Source organism: Gymnoscopelus microlampas (genome assembly GCF_963454915.1).
Source record: "Gymnoscopelus microlampas genome assembly, chromosome: 9".
Classification (NCBI taxonomy): Eukaryota; Metazoa; Chordata; class Actinopteri; order Myctophiformes; family Myctophidae; genus Gymnoscopelus; species Gymnoscopelus microlampas.
Window position 1 is genome coordinate 23,651,446 of NC_139946.1, and position 21,056 is coordinate 23,672,501.

Sequence of the window (21,056 nt, forward strand, 5' to 3'; positions counted from 1 at the left end):
CACAATCTGGCAACCCTGTGTGTGTGACGTCACATCGTCCTCATCCCCTCCATCTTTCGCTCCGCCGCATGCTTCAATCTGTGGATATCTGATCAGGTTTGGATTGATACAACAAAAACATAATTACATACGCATGGATGTGAAATCTGCTGGCACACGTTAAAGCGGTGTACGGACTGATAGGTTGGTCGACGTAGAGACGAGTCAGGCAAACACGGGTATTATTGACAGGTTCTGAGATGATGAGTGGCTGGAAAGGCTCTTGTGTTTTCATTTTGTACTAGTATCGCAGTGGTGGTAACCGGAAGAATCGCCCCAAAACACGCTCGCCCCCATTTTCTTTTCGCAGACTAGCGGTTCTTGTATTCTTGTATTTGTTTGACTGAGGATAAGGTTAGAATTAAGTTTAGGGTTAGGTTAGGCATAGCTTGACTTAGCCATGGTTCACATGACGCTCGTCTATGACAGTCATGTTTCATGGCTAAGCTTGACTGAGGTTTAAGTTTAGGAATAAGGTACGGTTTAGGCATAGTTTACTGAGGTTACGTCTAGGATTAAGGTTAGGTTTAGTTTAGGCATAGTTAACTGAGGTTACGTCGGATTTGCCCCGGGGCGACAGTGTTTTGGGGCGAGCGTTTTGGAATTCATATAAACAGGTTGACATCAGTGTCTGGTTTGTGTGGCTATTGCTTGTTGTGCGTGGTGCGATTATTGCATCAGCATCCATTCTGTGGATTTATGACATATTTGTAGATTTATATGGAAATCTACATGCTGTTTTATTTTGTTATATTCTAGCTAAAGGTGTCTGTCTGTTTTCATTAAGGCTAGGCTTTTAAATTGACTCTGCTCCATTGCTAGCTCATCTGCTAGCTACTCTAGCTAATATCGCAGCAAGCAAGGCCAGTAATCATGGAAGCAGTAGCATGCTGGAGCTAATCGTTATAATAATGCATAGTTGGTGATCAGATGTTATCTCTTGACATTTTCACAAGCTTGTCACATTCACAATGTACACCTGTTTTATTATAGTACCAACATGAATCAAGAGAAATTGGCCAAACTTCAAGCCCAGGTGCGGATAGGAGGAAAGGTATGTTGACATCCAGGAAATCACATTGTTTGGCTTGAGATTTCAAGGTGGGGGTCCGTTTTATTGCACAATAAACCGTATCAACTGTCATGGATCAGATAAGATACACAAAGTCGGTGTTGTCAAACAGACAATTAAGGCTAAGGTTTATTAAGGTTGAGTTAAGGACTCAACTACTGTAGAAGCTTTTTAAGTGATTCTCAACCTCTTATTTAAAGGACTCCTAGTTTGATATGGAACCCCAATCTACATAATTATACACTGTAAAAAACCTGTCAATTTAACCCATTAAGACCTGAGGCTGATTCTACAAATGCCATCTAAGTCAGCAGTTGTCAAACGTTTTCATGTCAAGGACCCCCAAAATGATATATATTTGGCTGCGGGATCGGGGCCCCTCTATCTGTAAATGTTTTGTGTGCCAGGGACCCCCAGAAGAAAAGATTTGTGTTGAATATTTTTCTCCAAACACTTTCAAAATTTCAAAAATGGCAGATGTACAAGCTCTCAGTGCTGCACGAAGTGACGAGCTGTGAGCTTGTATATCTGCTATTTTTGAATTGCCAAAGCTAAAATCTAAAATGACAAGATGCTTTCCCGGTTTTAATGGGTTAGCTCTGAGAATTTACAAATGGAACCATTAATAAATAATGCTTCCTTTTGTAAGGCTGCATTTCATTCCTTTTAACTAGCAATCATATAGGACCCCTGGGTTCTGCCTTTATATTAACTCTCAGTGCCAATGAAATAATAAAATATGTTCATACTGTGCCAGCAATTTTTTTTCTTTTTCAAAGTAAAAAAAAAGTGCTGAGGAAGCGAGATACAGCCTTTTTCAGTTATACGTTAAACAAGGAGTGGATGGAGCTGCAAATCTTCAGATAATGATATCTTTTTTTTTTAACTCAGGATTTTTCGTTCTTGGCACTGAGGGCATTCAGAAAAAAATCGGGATATCTCGTTGCGTGGCACTGAGAGAGTTGATTATCAAGTCGTTCTTGTGAGCTATGCTCAGCCCAAAGCTAAACTTTTAAATACGTTCTGGGCTTATTATGTCTGCTTTGGTTTCAGGGCTCAGCTCGTAGGAAGAAGAAGGTGGTACACAGAACAGCGACAGCTGATGACAAAAAACTACAGAGTTCATTAAAAAAATTGGCTGTCAACAATATTGCTGGAATTGAGGAGGTAATTGAACACACAACTGCACCGCAGCCTGGAATAATGAGTTGGGTTTCACTGATGTAGCCATTTGACAGGTTGCTGAAAGTTGTTTTAGAATAATTGTTTTTAAATATTGTCCCTGATGTGCTTAATCAGTGTTTGACACATGTTGCACCCGCCCAAACTGTGATTGTTATCAACATATACATTAGGGTTATATTCACATACATTCTTAAAGAGTATAATTTGTAGATGATGCAATTTGGAACTTTCTTACCACTTCATAATTCAAAATATGGGTCTATTTTACTCCACACATCTATTACACCCCCCACATACAGCAGCTGAAGTTTTAAAATAAATTATGTATCTGTTGTGTAAGTGTTTGTTCTATCACGAGCTGAGTCAATCACATAGAGAAAATAAAAACATGTCTCCACTGATATTTTTTCTTTTTACGTTTGGGACACTGATTGGGCCTTAAAGGGATAGTTTTTTATACTCGCAGTTCCGGATGGAGACACAAAGGAGACTCTTTTTGTCTCCTACCGGAACTACTGCTGGTCATCAAATTATTGGCTTAGGACAAAAACTAAAAAATATCCATGAATTCAAGTCTCCATGGGGTGACTAATCGATAGAAAAAAGGTATTTTTTTTGGGTGAACAATCCTTTTAAACACATTTCCAGTATGACAGTCTTCTAAATTATTATTATTTTGTATGTTTTATTTTCCCCTGCATTTCCGTGCTTTGTATCTAAGATAGGAAAATATAGAGAGACAGGACACCAAAGGCAAAGAGACAGGTGGTTGAATCTGACAATATGAATACATTGATACTCTGTTTGCTCTTTATCTCTATGTATCTATGTACAATGCGCTGAAGCTCTTTTACACGTCATTGTCTAATCTCATTTACGTACCTGCTGCTATGTAGACCTACCAAAGTGCTACCACTGTTGTGTCTAACCTAATGTCTAACCTCATGTACATACTTTACCAGCTGGATTATGCATATGTAGATCTTTGCCTATCCTCAACATGTTTGTCTTTGCTGTTTGATTTCTCCCCCCCCCCCTTCATTTCTTTACTCTTGAAAACAACAAACGATGGAGCTTGCACAAAAAAAAATCGCCCACTTCTTTACACCTGTAAACCTGTGATGTGACAATAGAGTTGATTGAAGTGGCTGAGCTGCCTGGCACCTCATAGCCTTCTTAAATTGTTTGAAAACCACCCTTGATTAAATTGTGTTTCATGATCACATTCACTACATCAACATGGAATAAAAGTTGACAATCATTTGAAGGCCACATTTGTAAGCATAACCTTAACGGTTTTATCTTTTCTCAGGTGAACATGATCAAGGATGATGGCACTGTGATCCATTTCAACAACCCCAAAGTGCAGGCTTCTCTCTCTGCCAACACCTTCGCCATCACCGGCCACGCTGAGACCAAGCAGCTAACAGAGATGCTTCCGGGCATCCTCAGTCAGCTGGGAGCTGACAGTCTCACCAGCCTGCGTAAACTGGCAGAACAGTTTCCCCGGCAAGGTGAGTCTGTCTGTCCTGCAGGGCATGTGGCAGCATATAGTTTTGCAAGGATCAGGTATTGAATAGTCTCTCAAGCAATCTTGGAATGATACAGAGAGTCTGCAACTCCGCCTAGCAAAAGGTGTGACAGGAAGCTGTCATCTGTTTGCCATTTCCGTTCATGAAAATATATTTTAAGATATATAGTTTTGAATTTCCATTTCTGCTCAGCTGGGGAGGCTTCGATTAATTTGGTTTCCAGTAGGACTTATTTCCTATTTATGCGACTGCAAAGGCAAAACAGAAGTGTGGGAAGTAGGTACATCTGCTTTATTTTCTATGCATTTTCAGTGCTCCCGATGTACAAAATGTTAGGCGGAAGCATTTGAAAATTGTGTGCCTGCCAACACTCTGTCTCGAGAGACTAGGTCAGTGGGTTTAAAACTTTTTGTGGCCAAGGCACACAAGGGCAAGGCAAAATCTCAAGGCACACCTGTATTGTATTCATATCCGTGCAAAATAGCCTCTACAGCACAACATGTCTTACTATTCTGTACATTTGTATTTATTTATGCCAATAAAAAGTTTAAACCCTATTTCACAATTATATTATCTACACACACACACACACACACACACACACACACACACACACACACATGCTGCATCACATTGTGACTATGCTTATAATGACATGTCCAAAATTGGGGCACCATGTTTTAAGTGATTTTAAAATGCATTTTGTGAGGGTATAGAATTTGATTCTTGATTGGGGAATGAGTACTGGGAAAGGGAAAGTACTGATATTGCTGCTGTTATGTCTGTCATGTGGATACCATTTGTTTTGTAGGGATTTGTTTCTATGTTTTGTTTTTGCCCCACAGTGGAATAGTCGAATATTGTTTTAGTACTGCCCAAGAAATAATTTGAAAACAATTATTCCTAAGTTCACTGAAGTGAAAGCCATAAATATGTCATGCATGATTTTTCGTGGTTATACTGTCGTAGGACTTATATTGTGTAATTTAGGAGCATTTGTACCGTGGTGTGTGTCTCACAGACATACCTCCACTATTATTTTCTTCACATATTCTTTTTAATAATTAACTTTCATAATTGAAGTCAATGGCTCTGATCAGGCTGAAACCTTGCCCAAATTTGAAGTCTTAAGTCATAGATATGTCATAGATCACTGACGTCATGAATGACTAACGATAGAGATTCTGCATTGGCTCAGGAGGTCCTTTAGAGGATTCCAGGGGTTCCCCAGCTAAATGATTGATAGTTTTAGAACCAAATAAACCATTCATGTTAAATGAACACTGAGGGTTTAAAGTGTAGATTGGGGTCCCAGACATACAAATCATATCAAATAGGGGGTCCGTGGGCCTATCAAACTGGGTGTCCTTGAAATGAAAAAGGTTGAGAATCCCTGAGCTAATCAGTAAGACATCTCCCTTGTTCCTTATTCCAGCTCTTGACAGCAAAGCTCCAAAGGCAGAAGACATTGAGGAGGAGGATGATGATGTTCCAGGTAAGGCTATCTGTATTCAGCTCAGTCTGGACATAGTATTAATTGGGAAGTCATTCAATATTTCAAATGGATAAAATCTGTTGTGGAAATATTAGCAGGTTACAAACTAAAGATTAATTTACTACCATATTGTTGTTGGCTGGAGACCTTGTATGTCTAAACCGTTCCTTTTTAAAAAAAATATTATTTAATTATTTGCTTGTAGATCTGCTATTTTCACTACTTTTGTGCAACACTTGTATGATGTAGGGCTTTAAATTACAAAAAAAATGCAAATTTGAAACTATTGTCACTCTGCCCGACAGTGACAATATATAGTAACAACCAAATTGACACAGATGCTTTCCCGGATTGAAAGGTGTAACAATGTATAAGATTTCCAGGTCTAAATGGGTTAAAGTTCGGTAACTTTTAATTTTGTTATAGTATTTCTTTTGTGAGTTGGCATGGCTGTTTTAAAGCATGGCTGTTTAAAAAAATATATATATTAGGCACGGTTATCTTATTTCACAGTCAAAACATTGCTGTCTACATTGTCCCCCCCCTGCAGATCTTGTGGAGAACTTTGATGAAGCATCAAAGAATGAGGCCAACTGATGTCCCCCAACCCAACCCCATGGTTCCGACGTACTGTACACAGATTGGACTGCAGTGAAGCAAAGCAAACTTTCCCCCGGTGTTTTAACTCTAGCTATCAAGAAGACATATCAAATCCTCACCCGCGTCAACCAGAGACTTTTCTATTTCCCAAATGCCCCAAGAATGTCTTTGTCAGACTGGCTAGTGCATAAAAGAAAAGGGGAAAAATCCCTCTCTTTGGTCAATAGTTAAAATACCTGTTACCACAATGTCAGCAGGTTGGCAGTGGTCATAAAAGCTAGTCTTAAATTTTTTTGTTTTGTTTATGAAACGTAATAATAAAACCGATAAACGTTTTCTAGATGGTGCTGTGGTTATTGCTCCTGATTTTGAAAATGATCGTTGCAAAATTGGACCCCTCAGTTGATTCTTATTAGATTTTGTATTTATTTTTCACCACAGACACTTAGTTGAAGCTCCATGGATGGTTTCCAAGCAGAATGCTACAGTGATGGCATAGACCCCAAGTGATGATGCAGTGCAGTGCTGATGAGTAGCCTATACTGTGCAAGTGTGCATGCTTCTCTCCAGTTAATGATGCTGACAAGCAACTTGTCCAGTTTTATTCAACAGCAGCACGTGTTCAACATCAACCAACTGTGCAATATAATGCTTTTCATTTAAAAAAAGGGTGATCATGTCTTAGAAAATGCTTTTTACACTGTCTTCTACTGCAGTGCTTCTCAAAGTGGGGTCCAGGGACCCTCAGGGTTCCTTGAGGGGGTTCTAAATGGACCCTTACAGTTCTATAACTCTGAGAGCATACAGACTGAACCAAATGGAGCCTTTCGGGTCCATTTGGTTCTGTTTGTATGCTCTCAGTTATGGTGGGTCCTTGAAATTTAAATGTTTGAGAACCACTGTTCTGCTGTATGTTTTCATATACTGCACACTGGGGGAATACATTTATGCACACCTCTTGAGTTTCTTCAAAGAACTGCAGTGAGGAGGGGGGGTCATATAGAGGAGGGGGGAGGGGGGGCAGAGAGGAGAAATCATCCAATCCCCCGCCTGTGTTGTGAGCCAGAGACCGTTTCCCTCAGCAGCCCGCAAATGTTGTCAGATCAAAATGCTCAAGTTCTTCACCGCCCGGGATGATGAGAACGAGAGTCTTTTGGGTGCAATAACGGAGGGTAAGGATTGTATTGATTTCATTCAAGGATTTTTCATTCAGATCGTTATTGGTGCGTTATTGTACGATCATATGGTTCTATATACCCGCCTGTGTTTATGTCAGAGAAAAACGCTGATTTAGCATTTGGTGGCGCTCGATCAGCCCGTACACCTAAAAACATCGGTGCTGTGCCTCAACGCACGGATCGGGCTTCACTTGCAATTTTATTATATAGCGAATATTATATTGGGTAACATTATTCTGCTTGATTTCGCCTAGCGGGACGGGGAGCAAATGTCGCATTGCTGTGTTCAATGGTCGCAAGCGGATTAAACATTTCCACGTGTGATCAGGCTAGATGCGTCACTGTCCCGCGAAACAAGCGCCCAGTCAGCTGAATGAGAGAGAATGTAACGTTAATGTCTCTGATCGGTGGTCCGCCAGCATGATGGGCAGCGACGAGTTTTTTTTGCAAAGCACCTGCAATGCAGTTTATCCCGGCAAAATACTTTATCGGGAGTTGTTGCCACATTCTCGGTTTATTTGAATGAGTCAGTTGTATACAGTATGTGGTGTGTTGAACTATGACAGTGAACTATGACGTACAGAAGGCCTACAAGTAGCCAGCTGAATATTTGCCTTTTATTTGTTTTATTTCTTTATTCAATTAGTTGGATCCTGTGCCATAATTGATCATGAATCACTGTGTGGTTAGTGATTACTGGGTGAATGAAATTGAAATTGCCTACTAGAGTCATCTCAGTGCTGTTCACTGTCAACATTAAACATTATTAAAATATACCTTTTATAGGCCTATGCTTTTAAGAAGGTGCTGACTGAGATAACTTGGCTGGAATCAAAACAAACCCATATTTGGTTTTAGACATGTTCTTAATCATGCTGAATAAATAGGCCTATATAGCCCAATGCCAATTCATATACCATGAAGGTGCAATAGACCTATAGGTCTATAGGACAAGATAAAAAACATCCGCACACTGTTTTTAACTCCAAAAACTTACATTTATTTACTGGCACAACGTTTTGACCATTTTAGGTCTTCATCAGGCTAAAATCATATAACAAATAGTTATTTTCCTGATGAAGACATAAAAGGGTCAAAACGTGCCAGTAAATAAAGGTACGTTTTTGGAGCTTAAAAACAGTGTGCAGATGTTTTATCTTCTCCTTAATTCTCGCCTTGATGCCTTAATGTCCAGCACCTTGCCTAAATACAGGCATAAGATGTGCACACAATCTTCTCTGTGAGCAATAGCCCGATAGACAGAAAATCAATGGTTCAATTATTGCCAGGCAATATATTAAACCCTGTCACTATGTAGCTATACTGTACCACAAGACCATGGCATATGGTCATCAAAATGCCATAAGCAAATATGCCTGTAATGAACATCAGTTAGGTTATGCTTCTACATAAAATATTATACAACCCAAGATTACCATTATACACAGCCATTGCACAGGAACAGAAAGATCCGTTTGTGGTTCTACTGTATATTGAACACAGAATCATTGAAGTATTTTCTCTTGAGGGAAGCCTCATGGCCATGAGGCTTATGGGCTTGCTGAAAATAACAGATTTCGATGGAAAAATATATACAGAACCATTAACAGTTATTTGCATAGCAGTAAAGTACCATTCATTGGCTAAATCATCCTCTGAACATTGATGGTTCGATAAAGTACCTTTCAGTCCACAACTGCAGCAGAACTATCTTTTTTCAGAGAGTAGCTGGCATCCTTCAGCAATGACGATATTCCACTATAGTGTGACTCAGCTCACATACACCTTTCAGGGGCAAGAGTGAGGTAATGGGGCTTCAGTGATGATTGAAATCTATTAGCTTAGTGAGGGGGTGATGATATAAATGGGCCCAAGCTGTTTAGTGCCCATTATTACTCCAGGGAACACAAGTTTCTCCAACTAATGTGTTCTTATTAATGTGCGTGCGTACATGCACGCTTGGATTGCATCCTGAAGCATTAGTGTGTCCAGCTGTGTGAGTGTGGCATTGGTCTGTGTGTAGAGAAGGAATGTGCACTCGAGTGTGTCCTTTGGCATGCGATTGCCTGCTTGAGTGATGGAGAATAGATCATTTTATAATCATAACACATTCCCGTATCACCAGATGAAGGGGACACTCCGTCTCTAATGGACACCAAGCACCAGTGGTTGAACAGACCCTGCCTCCTGGTGCTCAAAGATGGGGACGTCACTAAACCAGGGCTGGGCAGCTGTGCTCACATCAGACCAGAGTCCCCATCCAAAGCCCCCACAGATGGAACTGTCCCATGTCCCGATGGGGGGCCCGTGGACCAGAAGACATCAGAACCTGCTCAGTCGTGGCAGGCTGTCAAAAAGAGCACTGCAGCCCCGCAGCTGCAGAGCCAATCTCAGAAGCTCCTCAAACACCTTGAGGAGGGCCATTGCACTGTGACCACCCTCTCCACGTGGGGGGAGAGGTGTTTTGGAGAGGCCTGCAGTCCCCTGGTGCTGAGCCCTGCTGAAGCTGCATGGCCAGAAGAGGAGGAGGAAGAGGAGGAGAATAAAAAGCCCCAGTCACTCCCGTCCAAGGAGGACTCTGTGATTGAGGAGAAGGAGCTGGAGGAGAGTGGGCTTGATCAGCAGCAGGAGCAGTCCAGCGCTTCAGATGTTCACCTGGAGGAGACGTATGGCAGCTTGGGGAACAATGATCTCCAGGGCCGTATCCCTGACCCTAATGGACACGATGAGACCAACGGAGCAGCCAGTGGAGTGGGAGTAATGGGGGCTGACATCACAGACTCCGATGCGCTACCCTCAGTAGATCCTGACAATGACTGCCAATCAGGTCGGGTTGGTATTCTGGCAAAGGAGCGAGGAGGAAGCGTCCTTGGGGAGGTGGCCCCTGTGTGGGTGCCTGATGCCCAAGCACAAGTTTGCATGAAGTGCGAGATCAAGTTTACTTTCACTAAGAGGAGACACCATTGCCGTGCTTGCGGGAAGGTGAGAAAATGGATGACGCAACAGAAAATTTAGATATTTAGTGCGACTATAACTGCCTGTTCACTTTTTTATGCTATTTGTTCCATCTCAAATGATATTTAACTGTGTTGAATGGTGGTTTATTGGCAGATGGTGAATTGATGTGTGCCCATGTGTTTCCCAGGTTTTCTGTGCAGTTTGCTCTAATCTGAAGTTCCGACTCACACACCTGGACGGCAAGGAGGGACGTGTTTGTGTCTCCTGTCACTCAAGCCTTCTTAAAAGTGAGAATTAAGCCCTTGTTAAAAGTGAGAAAGGAGTCATTTCTTATACTTTACAGGACAAAAGGTAATTGCAAATAATTTCACCAGGGGTTCCCAAAATCTTTCATGCCAAGGACCCCCAAATAGCCACACCCCCACCCCCTCTGAAATAGCCTGCAATGTCAGAACATTTTTGAAAAAGTTCTTGACATTCTTGACATTAATGATAATCAATTATATAAATAAAAAATAGGGACACCAGGTTGAAAATTGTTGAACTAGCACAATAAGCTTTATGAATTTGATTTGAATTTAAATTATATTCTGTATGTATTTATTTATTTATGATTTATTTGATCTTTTTTGTGTTTTCCAATTGCCCGCTCTGCGAACTTGGCATCCCCCACTTTGAAAACCTGCATTGTATAATACAACATGTGCGTGACTTTGCTTGACAGTGACACTTTGTTCCCCTCAGGGACACCTCCCCGAGGGAGGAGGAGGGTGTGGTTTGCTGATGACATTCATAAGCAGTCAGAGTCTGCACCGACTACACCGGTCAGAGCAGGGCCCACTTTCTCACCACTCATGAGAAGACCCTGCCTGGGAGGACCAATGAGAAGCCCCGCCGACTCACCGCAGATGAGGAGAGGCGGTGTACGGCCACAGGAAACCAACATCAATGTGAGATAATGATGATTCTAACATCCAATTGACTGTGGAGAACATCGTTATCTCCATATTTAAACTTGTTATGTTTTTCTGTAAATTAACGCCCTACTTTGTCGTACTACAGTGTCACACAAAAGAAGCTAAAATAGCTGATATACAAGTTTTGAGCTTGTAGAGCTATTTTCCATATGTTTGAATTTGAATCCTGAAAAGTAACAGTTTTGGACATATTGAGGTTTCCACCTCTAGATTGCCTTCATTGTTTTCTTTCCAAGTCTGTTGAACACTGGTGATTCTAAACCTTTTTTATTACCTAAGGTTCCATAAGGGTCCATTCGGTCCATTTGGTTCAATTTGTACACTCTCAGAGCCATTTGGTTCCTAACAATCAGTCATTTCGCTGGAGACCCCCTGGAACTCCTGCAAGACCCTGGGGGTCCCCGCACCCAACGTTGAAAACCAGTGCTTTTGACTATACCAGCTATACCAAATATACCTCAATGTATGCCCATTCTCTCTCCCTTGTGCCCCTGCCCCCTCTCTCCTTTGTCATATAGGAGGCATGTGGTCCCTATGGTTGGGGGACTGCAGCTATAGTGAGCAGCCACATCAGCAGCTCTGCCAACCTTATCCCCCTGGATGGCCTACCTCCAATCCTCACCTCAACCGGAGTGAAAGGAGGTGCAGTAGGACATGCTCTATTCATGTGTTATCACAACACAACGTACAGTATGCGCTAATGGTCGCCTATTGAAGTGAGCTCAGAGACAGCACAATGTTATCTTGTGGCTAAAAGGTCATCATTTCATATCACCACTTATTACCAGGACACACTCTCACTCACTTGTGTGTGTGTGTGTGTGTGTGTGTGTGTGTGTGTGTGTGTGTGTGTGTGTGTGTGTGTGTGTGTGTGTGTGTGTGTGTGTGTGTGTGTGTGTGTGTGTGTGTGTGTGTGTGTGTGTGTGTTCCCTCTCACACCCTGCCACTAATCCCCTTTGGCCATGACAGTTCAAAAACAAAACTGTGCTCTTACACACACTGGCAAGTTCAATTAAGGTTAATTAACAATAGCAATGAATGCTAACTGATGTTCTGATGTTTAAAATCAGGCTCTTCCAAGAAACATTCATTATTATGCGTCCTTGAGCCAGCTTTCTTACATACAATTTTAATGAAGCTTGCGCACGTCCTCAGCGACCAAAGATAAATCTCAGAAGCTTGCCGGGGCAGATAGTGGTGAAAGTGAGAGCACTGAGTGTCTGTGTTTGAAACGGACTCTCCAGGCTAATATCTGTGTAACTGTGTTTTCCTCAGATTATACTGTGGAGGAAAGACCGTCTGAGGTGCTCCTCATTCAAGAGCTGGAGAGCGGCAGGCCCAAACCTCTGGTCTTTGTCCTCAATGCTAACCTGCTTGCCATGGTCAAACTGGTTAACTGTATGTACATTTTCTTTATTTGCTCAGCAGTCAGTAACTGTTTGCGTGAAAAGCAGCTTACGTTGTCACGTAGTCTCGTGTAGCCAAACAATCTGAGATCTCCGCCTACCGATACATATGGTGGCATCTAAATTCAATGTAGTTGCCAAAACTGGGTGGAAACAATTTGGAGATTTAAAAAAGAACTGCATTGCAGAAACAATGCAAAGAATCTGTCTGTCTGCCTCTCCTTAGCTGATGAATGCACTTAAGAATTGTTTCCAAAGCAATAGATGTAGGTTTGTTAGGGGCCGTTCTGGCCACTGTTCTAGCAACTACATCAAATGTACAGTAGATGTCACCAGACGTATCGGTAGGCTCAAATCTCTGATCGCCGGGCAACGCAAAACTACACGTCTTGCAGCGACTAAGCCTATAGACCGAGCCTGATCTCACACAACACGGTGAAATAACAAGGATTGACAATTCCGCAAACAGACGACTAGAAAACCCCAAAAGCCGTGCATAGGAGCCGCGAATCACACGGTGAAATAACACGGATTGCAACCCGGAAGCAGAGCTGTCCCTACAACATGATTTACGATTCTGTGCCTATCGTCGCAACGTTCGGCACAGCAACGCTTGAGACTGCGCGCCTCCGTTATGGTCCAAAACTTAACAAAGCCAATGAAGGGGATTCATGGCTCCTATGCACGGCTTTTGGGGTTTTCTAGTCGTCTATTTACGGGATTGTCAATCCGTGTTATTTCACCATGTTGGGGTGAGATCAGTTGGATAGGCCATACTGATTCCTGAGGTTGTACTGTATGTCGACTCTGCGTAGATGTCAACAGGAAGTGCTGGTGTGTGACCTCGAAGGGCATGCATGCGGTAGGCCAGGTGGAGGTAGTGATACTGCTGCAGTGTTTGCCTGAAGAGAAGAGCTTCCCCAAAGACATCTTCAGCCACTTCATTCAACTGTACAGGGACGCTCTCACAGGTCAGCCATTGTACAGCAACATACAATACTATCCTTGTGGAGTGTGGTTCTTAGGTTTAGCTCACTGTTGGGGTTTCACTCTTAGGTCATGAGGTAGATACTCATTTAATCAAATAACATACTGGGACTCTTTTAACACTGTCAGAACATTGTTACATGTTAGTGTTTTGTGCTGGTGAGGACTGAAATGCAGGACAGCAAGGCAAGAGGTGATATACACCTATACCCCAAGACTGTGTGTTTTAATGCAGGTGACACAGGTGAACAAAGACAAGAGCTATCAAACATAATACTAACACACACATGACACACAAGACAATGATCAACAAGGACTGAGTGGGGAACAAGACTAATATTCACAGGGGGGGTGATTACAAATATGAAACAGCTGGGGCAGACAGGAATATAGAACTAAGAACATAATACACATAGAAATACAAAACCTAGACAGGACAGTAAATGAGGAAGAAAGTCTCACCTGTGACAATTACAACATCACTGCATAAGTAACAGTCATTAACTGTTGCCAGATTTGCACTGATTTACTGATTGCAACTCAGTGTGTCACGTACCAAAAATAGCTGATCTACAAGCTCACATAGCTTGTAGATATTCTATTTCCGGCACATGACACAAGCACACAACGAAGTATAGAAGCATAGCGTTAATCTCTCAGTCCTTGTGCATGTATGTAGCCTGGTAAACCATCCCGGTCGCGTGAATTCACACATTAGAAGACACATGATATTGTGAATTCATGCCACCGGGATGGTTTACCAGGCTAGCATTTATGTACATACAGTACATTATCAGACAGTATGCACATACTTACTAATACTGTAGTAAAGTTCCTATGTGCACTTTTGACATTTTAGGAAATGATAAAATGAATCAGGGTTCGTGCTTCTACAAAAGATTTTTTGTTTTAATGAGTGATGGACACTTTGGTTCAAAGTGAAAAGATGAGAGAGACCAATGCAAAAACCATTTAATACCTTAAAATAAGCATCCTTTACAGCGTTGTCTAGGCTCAAGAACAGGTTGTTGCCTTAGGAAGAGTTGTGTTGTCAAGTAGTCTACATGTTTAAGTCTTTTGTGTTTGTGAGCCTAGAAAAATGCTGTAAATTATGCATAATTGAAAGCATTCACATGTTTGCATTGTACACTGGTCTGTTACCTCATCTTTTTACTTTGGACATTTGCCTATTTGGGAGGCGTAAGATATTGTTTTGTGCCACTATTCTGGTTCAAAATACTTACACTGTGTCCTGTAAGTATACAGTTCTAAGTAGGCCTGACATCCACTATGTTTCTCTAGGGAAGATTGTGAGCCACCTGACCCTGTCCCTCTTTGGCGGTTGCTTCCTGGGCAGTGATGAACATGCAGGCTTCCTCTACGTGCGCTCCACTCTCCAGTCCGTGCATGGCCTTCCTTTGCCTAACCAGCCCTGCCTCTTCGGCCTGTTGGTTCATAGGGCAGAGATCGCCTGGGCCAAAGCCTTCCCCCTGCGCCTCATGCTGCGACTGGGGGCTGAATACCGATGTGAGTGTGTGTGCGTGTGTGTGTGTGTGTGTGTGTGTGTGTGTGTGTGTGTGTGTGTGTGTGTGTGTGTGTGTGTGTGTGTGTGTGTGTGTGTGTGTGTGTGTGTGTGTGTGTGTGTGTGTGTGTGTGTGTGTGTGTGTGTGTGTGTGTGTGTGTGTGTGTGTGTGTGTGTGTGTGTGTGTGTGTGTGCGTGTGTGTGTGTGTAAACGTTGAGTATTGAATGTTCCAGCTAAAACACTGTTATCTAGTTGCCTTGTTCCTATCTCTCTACAGTCTACCCGTGTCCACTGTATAGCGTACGCTTTAGGAAGGCCCTGTTTGGAGAGACAGGACACACCATAATGAGACTGCTGGTGGTGAGGAATGCATCTGTCCTTCTAATTACTGCTAAATCTCCTCCATTATCATTAACATTTTAGACATCTAGCTGATGATCTTATCCAGAGAAACCTATAGCAAGTGCAACTGTAAAATGAGCTTCAATGTCCAGGTTGCCAACATTATGAGAAAACCAATAGTTAGGAATAGAAGTTTAAAGGCTGAGATAACCTGTGATTTTCTGTTTTCAATGTTAGTGAAGATTTCATTTCTTTGACTGTCTATTATTACATGCATTTTTAACACGGATGTTTCTGTCGGCAGAACTTTCATCTGAGGGATAATATATAGGTGAAGTTGAAGCTGATAAAGAGGGAATGCAACAACATTAACAAACTACCTTTAAGTATGAGATGTTCCTCTCATTCTGATTGCAGGACTTTAGGAATTACCGTTACAGTCTACCAATGGTGCCTGGACTCACTGTGGATCTGGAAGCTCAGAGGACATGCATAAAGATTCCAACAAATGGCTATAACGAGGTATGCTTTAATTGTACAATGCCATTACCGAGGTATGGTATAATGCAATGCCATTAACTTTATGTTTGTCTTGATGCTGCTGAGAGAGATGGTCAACTGAAGGTTAAATACAACACAAATAAAAACACTCAACCTTGAAAGAAGCTGGCACTGTAATTCTGTTGCCAGCTCTTATTTTCATCAGTCATTGTTGTCCTCTGTCTGTCTGCCTCTCCTTAGCTGATGAAGGCCTTGAACAAGTCCAACGAGCACGTGCTGGCGTTGGGAGCGTGCTTCAATGAGGCCGCAGACTCCCACCTCATCTGTGTTCAGGGAGAGGACGGCCAGTATCAGACCCAGGCTATCAGCATTCACAATCAGCCACGCAAAGGTCTGCAGGGATAGACGAGAACCTCATTAAACTTATTTGGTGACACAGGAGTCTGGACTTCCTGACACATACTGTAATCAAGCTAGCGGTAGAGGAAGTTCTTTCTTCTCTAAGTATAGAAACGAGAAACAAGAGGGGAAGTCCTGACAGACGTGTAATTCACCTTGCCCGTCGCTAAATAGTTTATTTATGTTTGAATACAAGCCCTGGAATTAAGATGCTGTAATATCCCTTTCATACCACAGGGTGGCACTTTGAGTTAACATTTGTATACAATAATATAATGCAATGATTGGTGGACTGTCTATAAAAATAAGATGTAGGGTTTGACTCTCATAATACTTTCTATGTTTTTTTGTTTTGTTTTTGTTTTCAGTCACCGGCTCTTGCTTTTTTGTATTCAGTAGTGCCCTGAAAGCGTCTGCAGGATACCTCGCCAAGTCCAGCATTGTGGAAGGTAAGACATACAAGTCTGTAGAAAGTCATTCAAAAGGCAGTCAATGTCCCCACACAGTTTACTTGCTCACCTCCAGGAATTCTGTAGTTTACATAAGTACGTTATGTGAAGCAAGTAAACATCCCTCCTGAACAACACTTTATTTAGAGTGTCGATCTTTGTATGTACGTGTGTGTGTATGTGTGTGTGTGTGTGTGTGTGTGTGTGTGTGTGTGTCAATGTACATTTAAAAAGACTGCCTGTGTAAGAGCGAGTGCGTGTTCATGCGCATGAGAGTGTGTGCGTCCTCGTTGCTGTCTGTGTGTGTGTTTCTCCTGTATCGCTGTCCCTCTCCTCAGATGGGCTGATGGTGCAGAGCACGGTGGAAACCATGGCGGAGCTCCGCCGAGCGCTGCGTGAGATGAAGGACTACACCGTTACCTGTGGACGGCTTGACCAATCGGACAGCCAGGAGCAAGTCTTCATTCAGTGGGTGGAGGAGAAATGCACTGTGAACAGAGGGTGAGAAGAACCCTGCTGCTGATTTTTTTAGGGTTCAGGGTTACTATTACCTTCTGAGCCTGGCCCAAATTAGGTTCTGAGAACCTTATCTGAAGCCCAGCCGTTGCCTAATGGAAACAAATCCAGAACCTGTTAAATACGTTTCAGTTTGTCTAGTTCTTGTATTTGAAAAGAGCCAACTGAGAACAATATAAGAATAATTCACTGTAATTACATGCGGAGGTAGATTAATACGTAGATGGTACCAGTGATTCTCAACCATTTTAATGTCAAGGACCCCCAGTTTTATAGGCATTACACCACAGATTTGCTATGATTTATTATCTCTGGGACCCCCAGTCTACACTGAAAAATCCATGTCATGTTTCCTAACTATCAATCATTTAGCTGGGGACTCCCTAGGGCCGCACCATTAACTAAGATGTAGACTAAAATGTCAAAAGACTGATATTTAATAGAAGCGAGAGCACTGACACCAAATGAAAGAAGAGAATATAACCCTGCAGTGGCATAGCCTATTAATTTTGCATGAGGATTTGACTTTATGACTGCTGGTGGCAGGCAGGCAGTTGGGCTATAAAAAAATTATACTTCTGCACTCCTGCAGGAGGAAATGTTTTGAAACAGAAATAATCCATTCAGAAACAAAGGAGAGGGATGCAGCACACTGTCTAGAGAGCTTTACCACCAGGACTTTATTGTGCAGACTTTGATTCAATCCACAAAGGATCTTCCTCAGGTTTGAGACCTGTGGAAGATCCTGAAATAAAGTCCTAGTAGTGAAGCTGGAGAGAGGCAGTTCAAATTACAGTTGCGTCGTACCAAATCTAACACCAGGTTTGTGTCTCCCAGAGTTATCAGCCCAATTGATGGAAAATCCATGGAGTCCATCAGCAGTACCAAGATGTTCCAGAAGTCCGAATACAAAGAAAATGGGAAGATCATCCGATGGACTGAGGTAGACCTAAACATCCGCTAACGATTAGATTCAACATCAGAATCGTTCTATTCACCAAAGTAGATATGCATCAATGTATCTGGTGCAAGCAGGTATTGCCATTCACATACAGTGAGTACAATGAGTACTTTGATGCAGGCGACAGAATGACCTCATAAGGGGACAGTGGTAATTTAACTCTCAAAGTTACAAAACACTGAAGATTTTGCTGTGGACATATTATACTATACCTAGCTTAATAGTACTGTATATCATTATATACAGTATCCATTCAGTATTCACCACAGCATGTCTTCAGACAGTGAGGATCCAGTACGTTTCACAGACGACAGTCCAGCAGGGCTTTGGAAGAACATGAACACTGGAAGTGCTTCCAAAGCGGTTTTCTTACTTTGCATGTGTATGTCTTCATGTGTGTGCACACATGCACATACGTGTGTGTGTGTGTGTGTGTGTGTGTGTGTGTGTGTGTGTGTGTGTGTTGTCCAGGTCTTTTTTCTACAGAGGGTGGATCACGGCAAGGGAGTTGCAGCTGGCTCTGCTGAACATAATCGTTTGACAGAGCGGATAGCCCGGGCTTTTTGCCTGGCACTGTGCCCACATCTCAAGCTCCTGAAGGAGGACGGCATGGCTAAACTGGGCCTGCGGGTCACTTTTGACACCCAAGAGGTCAGCACGGTGCAAACGATAAGTTCGATTAGTTGTTTCCAACCTTTTCTGGATTAGGGCCCACTTGAAAATCTTGAAAGTGTTCGTGGCCCACCCATCTGGCCTGGGTAGGCCACGTGCATTTTCAGGACATATTTGTTAAAATGATCAATCCATCTATTGTGTTCTGGCTTGGATCGATGGTACCAACATACCGGTAGTATACTTTAAGTTGCTTTTTATTGGGGGCCCAGTGGGTAGGGAATCGCAGAGCTAGATCAGTGGTTCTTAACCTGTGGGTCGGGACACCCAAGGGGGTCCCCAACTCCCCACATGATTTTGGTGACACTTTAATGACTTTTAAGACCTTTTTAATACCAAAAAAAGAGAAAAGAATAAGACCATTACTGCATCAAAGGTAATCAACAAACTATACTATAAACTGGTCAAATTGTCAAGAAAAATGCCGATCTACAAGCTCACAACGCTCGAGGCGTTGTAGATCTGCTATTTTCACAATATTTTTCTGTGGAACCTAGCCAAACTAAATGTAATGCCTCAACTCCTACATTCCAAGTGCTTGTCAGGGTGGGGCGTCCCCAGTTCAAATATGATTATTTTGGGGGGTCACGGCCTGAAAAGGTTGAGATTACCACTGAGCTAGATGATGTAGGTTGAAATCATGCAAGCTCCAGCGAGGATGATGAAGATGATGATCTTTCTGTAAGTGACATTGAATTTCTCATTTCAGGTGGGATATGTGGCCGGCAGCAATGGCCAGCCCCTCCCAGCTCAGTACCTCAATGCCCTGGATAGCGTGTTGATCCCTGTCATCCACAGCAGGGGGCGCAAGAGCAACGAGGAGCCCATAGTCATGGAATTCATCTTCTACATCCTGGAGAACATTACCTAAAACACATTACTCAAAACTCATCTTCTCAACCACTTCCTTCAGCACTCCTCATCAGTGCTACTGGAGATTTCTGAGCAAACCTCTGGTAGCAAAAAGAAAAAACACTCATTCAAAGGGCAGACCATACTGCTTCCAGGTGAATGTGTTCATCTTATCCACATCTCTGGTAGAGAAACAGAAGAAGAGGATCTAAACTCATCTAAAGTTCTCTCGTGTCACCCTATCATGGCTCCCACCCAGCAGCAGACAATCTGTGCAGATACTGAAACCCATGATGAGCCATCAGATTAAGGTTCAGCGCTGCACTGTAGTGGCAGTTTCATGTAGCTTGATATCATTCACGTCACAACTGTTTTCAATACAAATACCCATATTTTGAGAATGCCTTTAAAGCTGGGAGCTGGATTCAGCCCTGCAAACCTTAAAAGCAATGAGAAAAGAGAATGACTTGATGAAGTACCATACTAGACGTAGATATGTAGCTATTTGATGCACACTGAATGAATGCCTAAGAATGTTTTCATATTGGATGCATTTGAATTCCTTGATTGCTCATGAGATGTATAATTGTCACCCTGAAAAATTAAACCTATGGATCTGAGTTACTGACTCTAAATATTCAGGACTATCCATCCATTCAAGTCATTTACAATTTTGAGCAGTCTTCAGTCTACAATTTACTGTTCAAAAAGAATGACAGCATTTCCTGTCTTACAGCATCAATGTTCAGCAGCAATTCCATGAGGTACAGTATACCATAAATGTTTATGGTTGCTGCAATATTGCTCTGAATAGACGGTTGTACAAATTGTACAATTTCTCAGGAAATGTCACTATTACGCTTTAAATCACTGAATATAAATCATGCATTATCTACATGGATATGAAGTATACCATTTCACCTAGCATTGTTATCAGTGATATGACTGTGAGGTTCAATAAACGTATCTTTGACCCCGACCAACCCTGAGCCATGCTCCCCCCCTCCCCTCCTTTCACCCAGGCCGATGGCTGTGTCGGGTGGGTGACGATTCGCTCTGAAGGGACGCTCGATCTGCAGCTCTTCCGATGCATCTCCTCAAACAAAGCAGAATGGGTTCCCTTGTTTAACTCCTACATGCTCCACATACTTCAGATGGCTGAGACAACAGCACAGGCAAGCAGTGCAAATGCATTCATACTTAGTAGGAACAGAGTGCTTCTGTAAACTTAGGGCTTTTTGTCTCAACACTTTGGCAGCTTGACAAATATAAATGGATACAACTTTCACTGAATGCATCATCAAGTATCCATCAGAGCAGAACAAATTTGCGTGTACATACAGTATGCAAACAAGAAAACCATTTGTGGGGGGGGGGTTAATGAAAATGACCGAATGCAAAAGTGAGACATG

The 21,056-nt window shown here is 42.3% G+C and overlaps 2 protein-coding genes across 3 annotated transcripts; both read left to right on the forward strand.

Annotated features, from left to right (window-relative positions):
• Window positions 1-14: 14 nt before the first annotated feature.
• btf3l4 (basic transcription factor 3-like 4) lies at window positions 15-6,258 on the forward strand. 2 transcript variants are annotated; one of them, XM_084066941.1, is made up of 6 exons: window positions 15-96; window positions 1,033-1,093; window positions 2,165-2,278; window positions 3,609-3,810; window positions 5,264-5,323; window positions 5,874-6,258. In XM_084066941.1, the coding sequence occupies exons 2-6, from the start codon at window positions 1,040-1,042 to the stop codon at window positions 5,918-5,920; spliced, it is 477 nt and encodes a 158-aa protein (XP_083923067.1). In that variant the 5' UTR covers window positions 15-96; window positions 1,033-1,039; the 3' UTR covers window positions 5,921-6,258. The 2 variants fall into 2 exon arrangements, with proteins under 2 accessions (XP_083923067.1, XP_083923068.1); XM_084066942.1 differs by having other exon boundaries at window positions 80-218.
• A 4,502-nt stretch (window positions 6,259-10,760) lies between these two features.
• Window positions 10,761-20,188, forward strand: zfyve9b (zinc finger, FYVE domain containing 9b; the record flags this gene model as incomplete). The annotated part of the gene is made up of 13 exons (XM_084066032.1): window positions 10,761-11,009; window positions 11,555-11,678; window positions 12,312-12,434; window positions 13,258-13,413; window positions 14,732-14,956; window positions 15,230-15,312; window positions 15,712-15,816; window positions 16,036-16,186; window positions 16,563-16,643; window positions 16,982-17,144; window positions 17,997-18,102; window positions 18,592-18,771; window positions 19,502-20,188. 13 exons carry the CDS (start codon window positions 10,761-10,763, stop codon window positions 19,661-19,663), a joined length of 1,908 nt encoding a protein of 635 aa, XP_083922158.1. The 3' UTR covers window positions 19,664-20,188.
• Window positions 20,189-21,056: the final 868 nt, after the last annotated feature.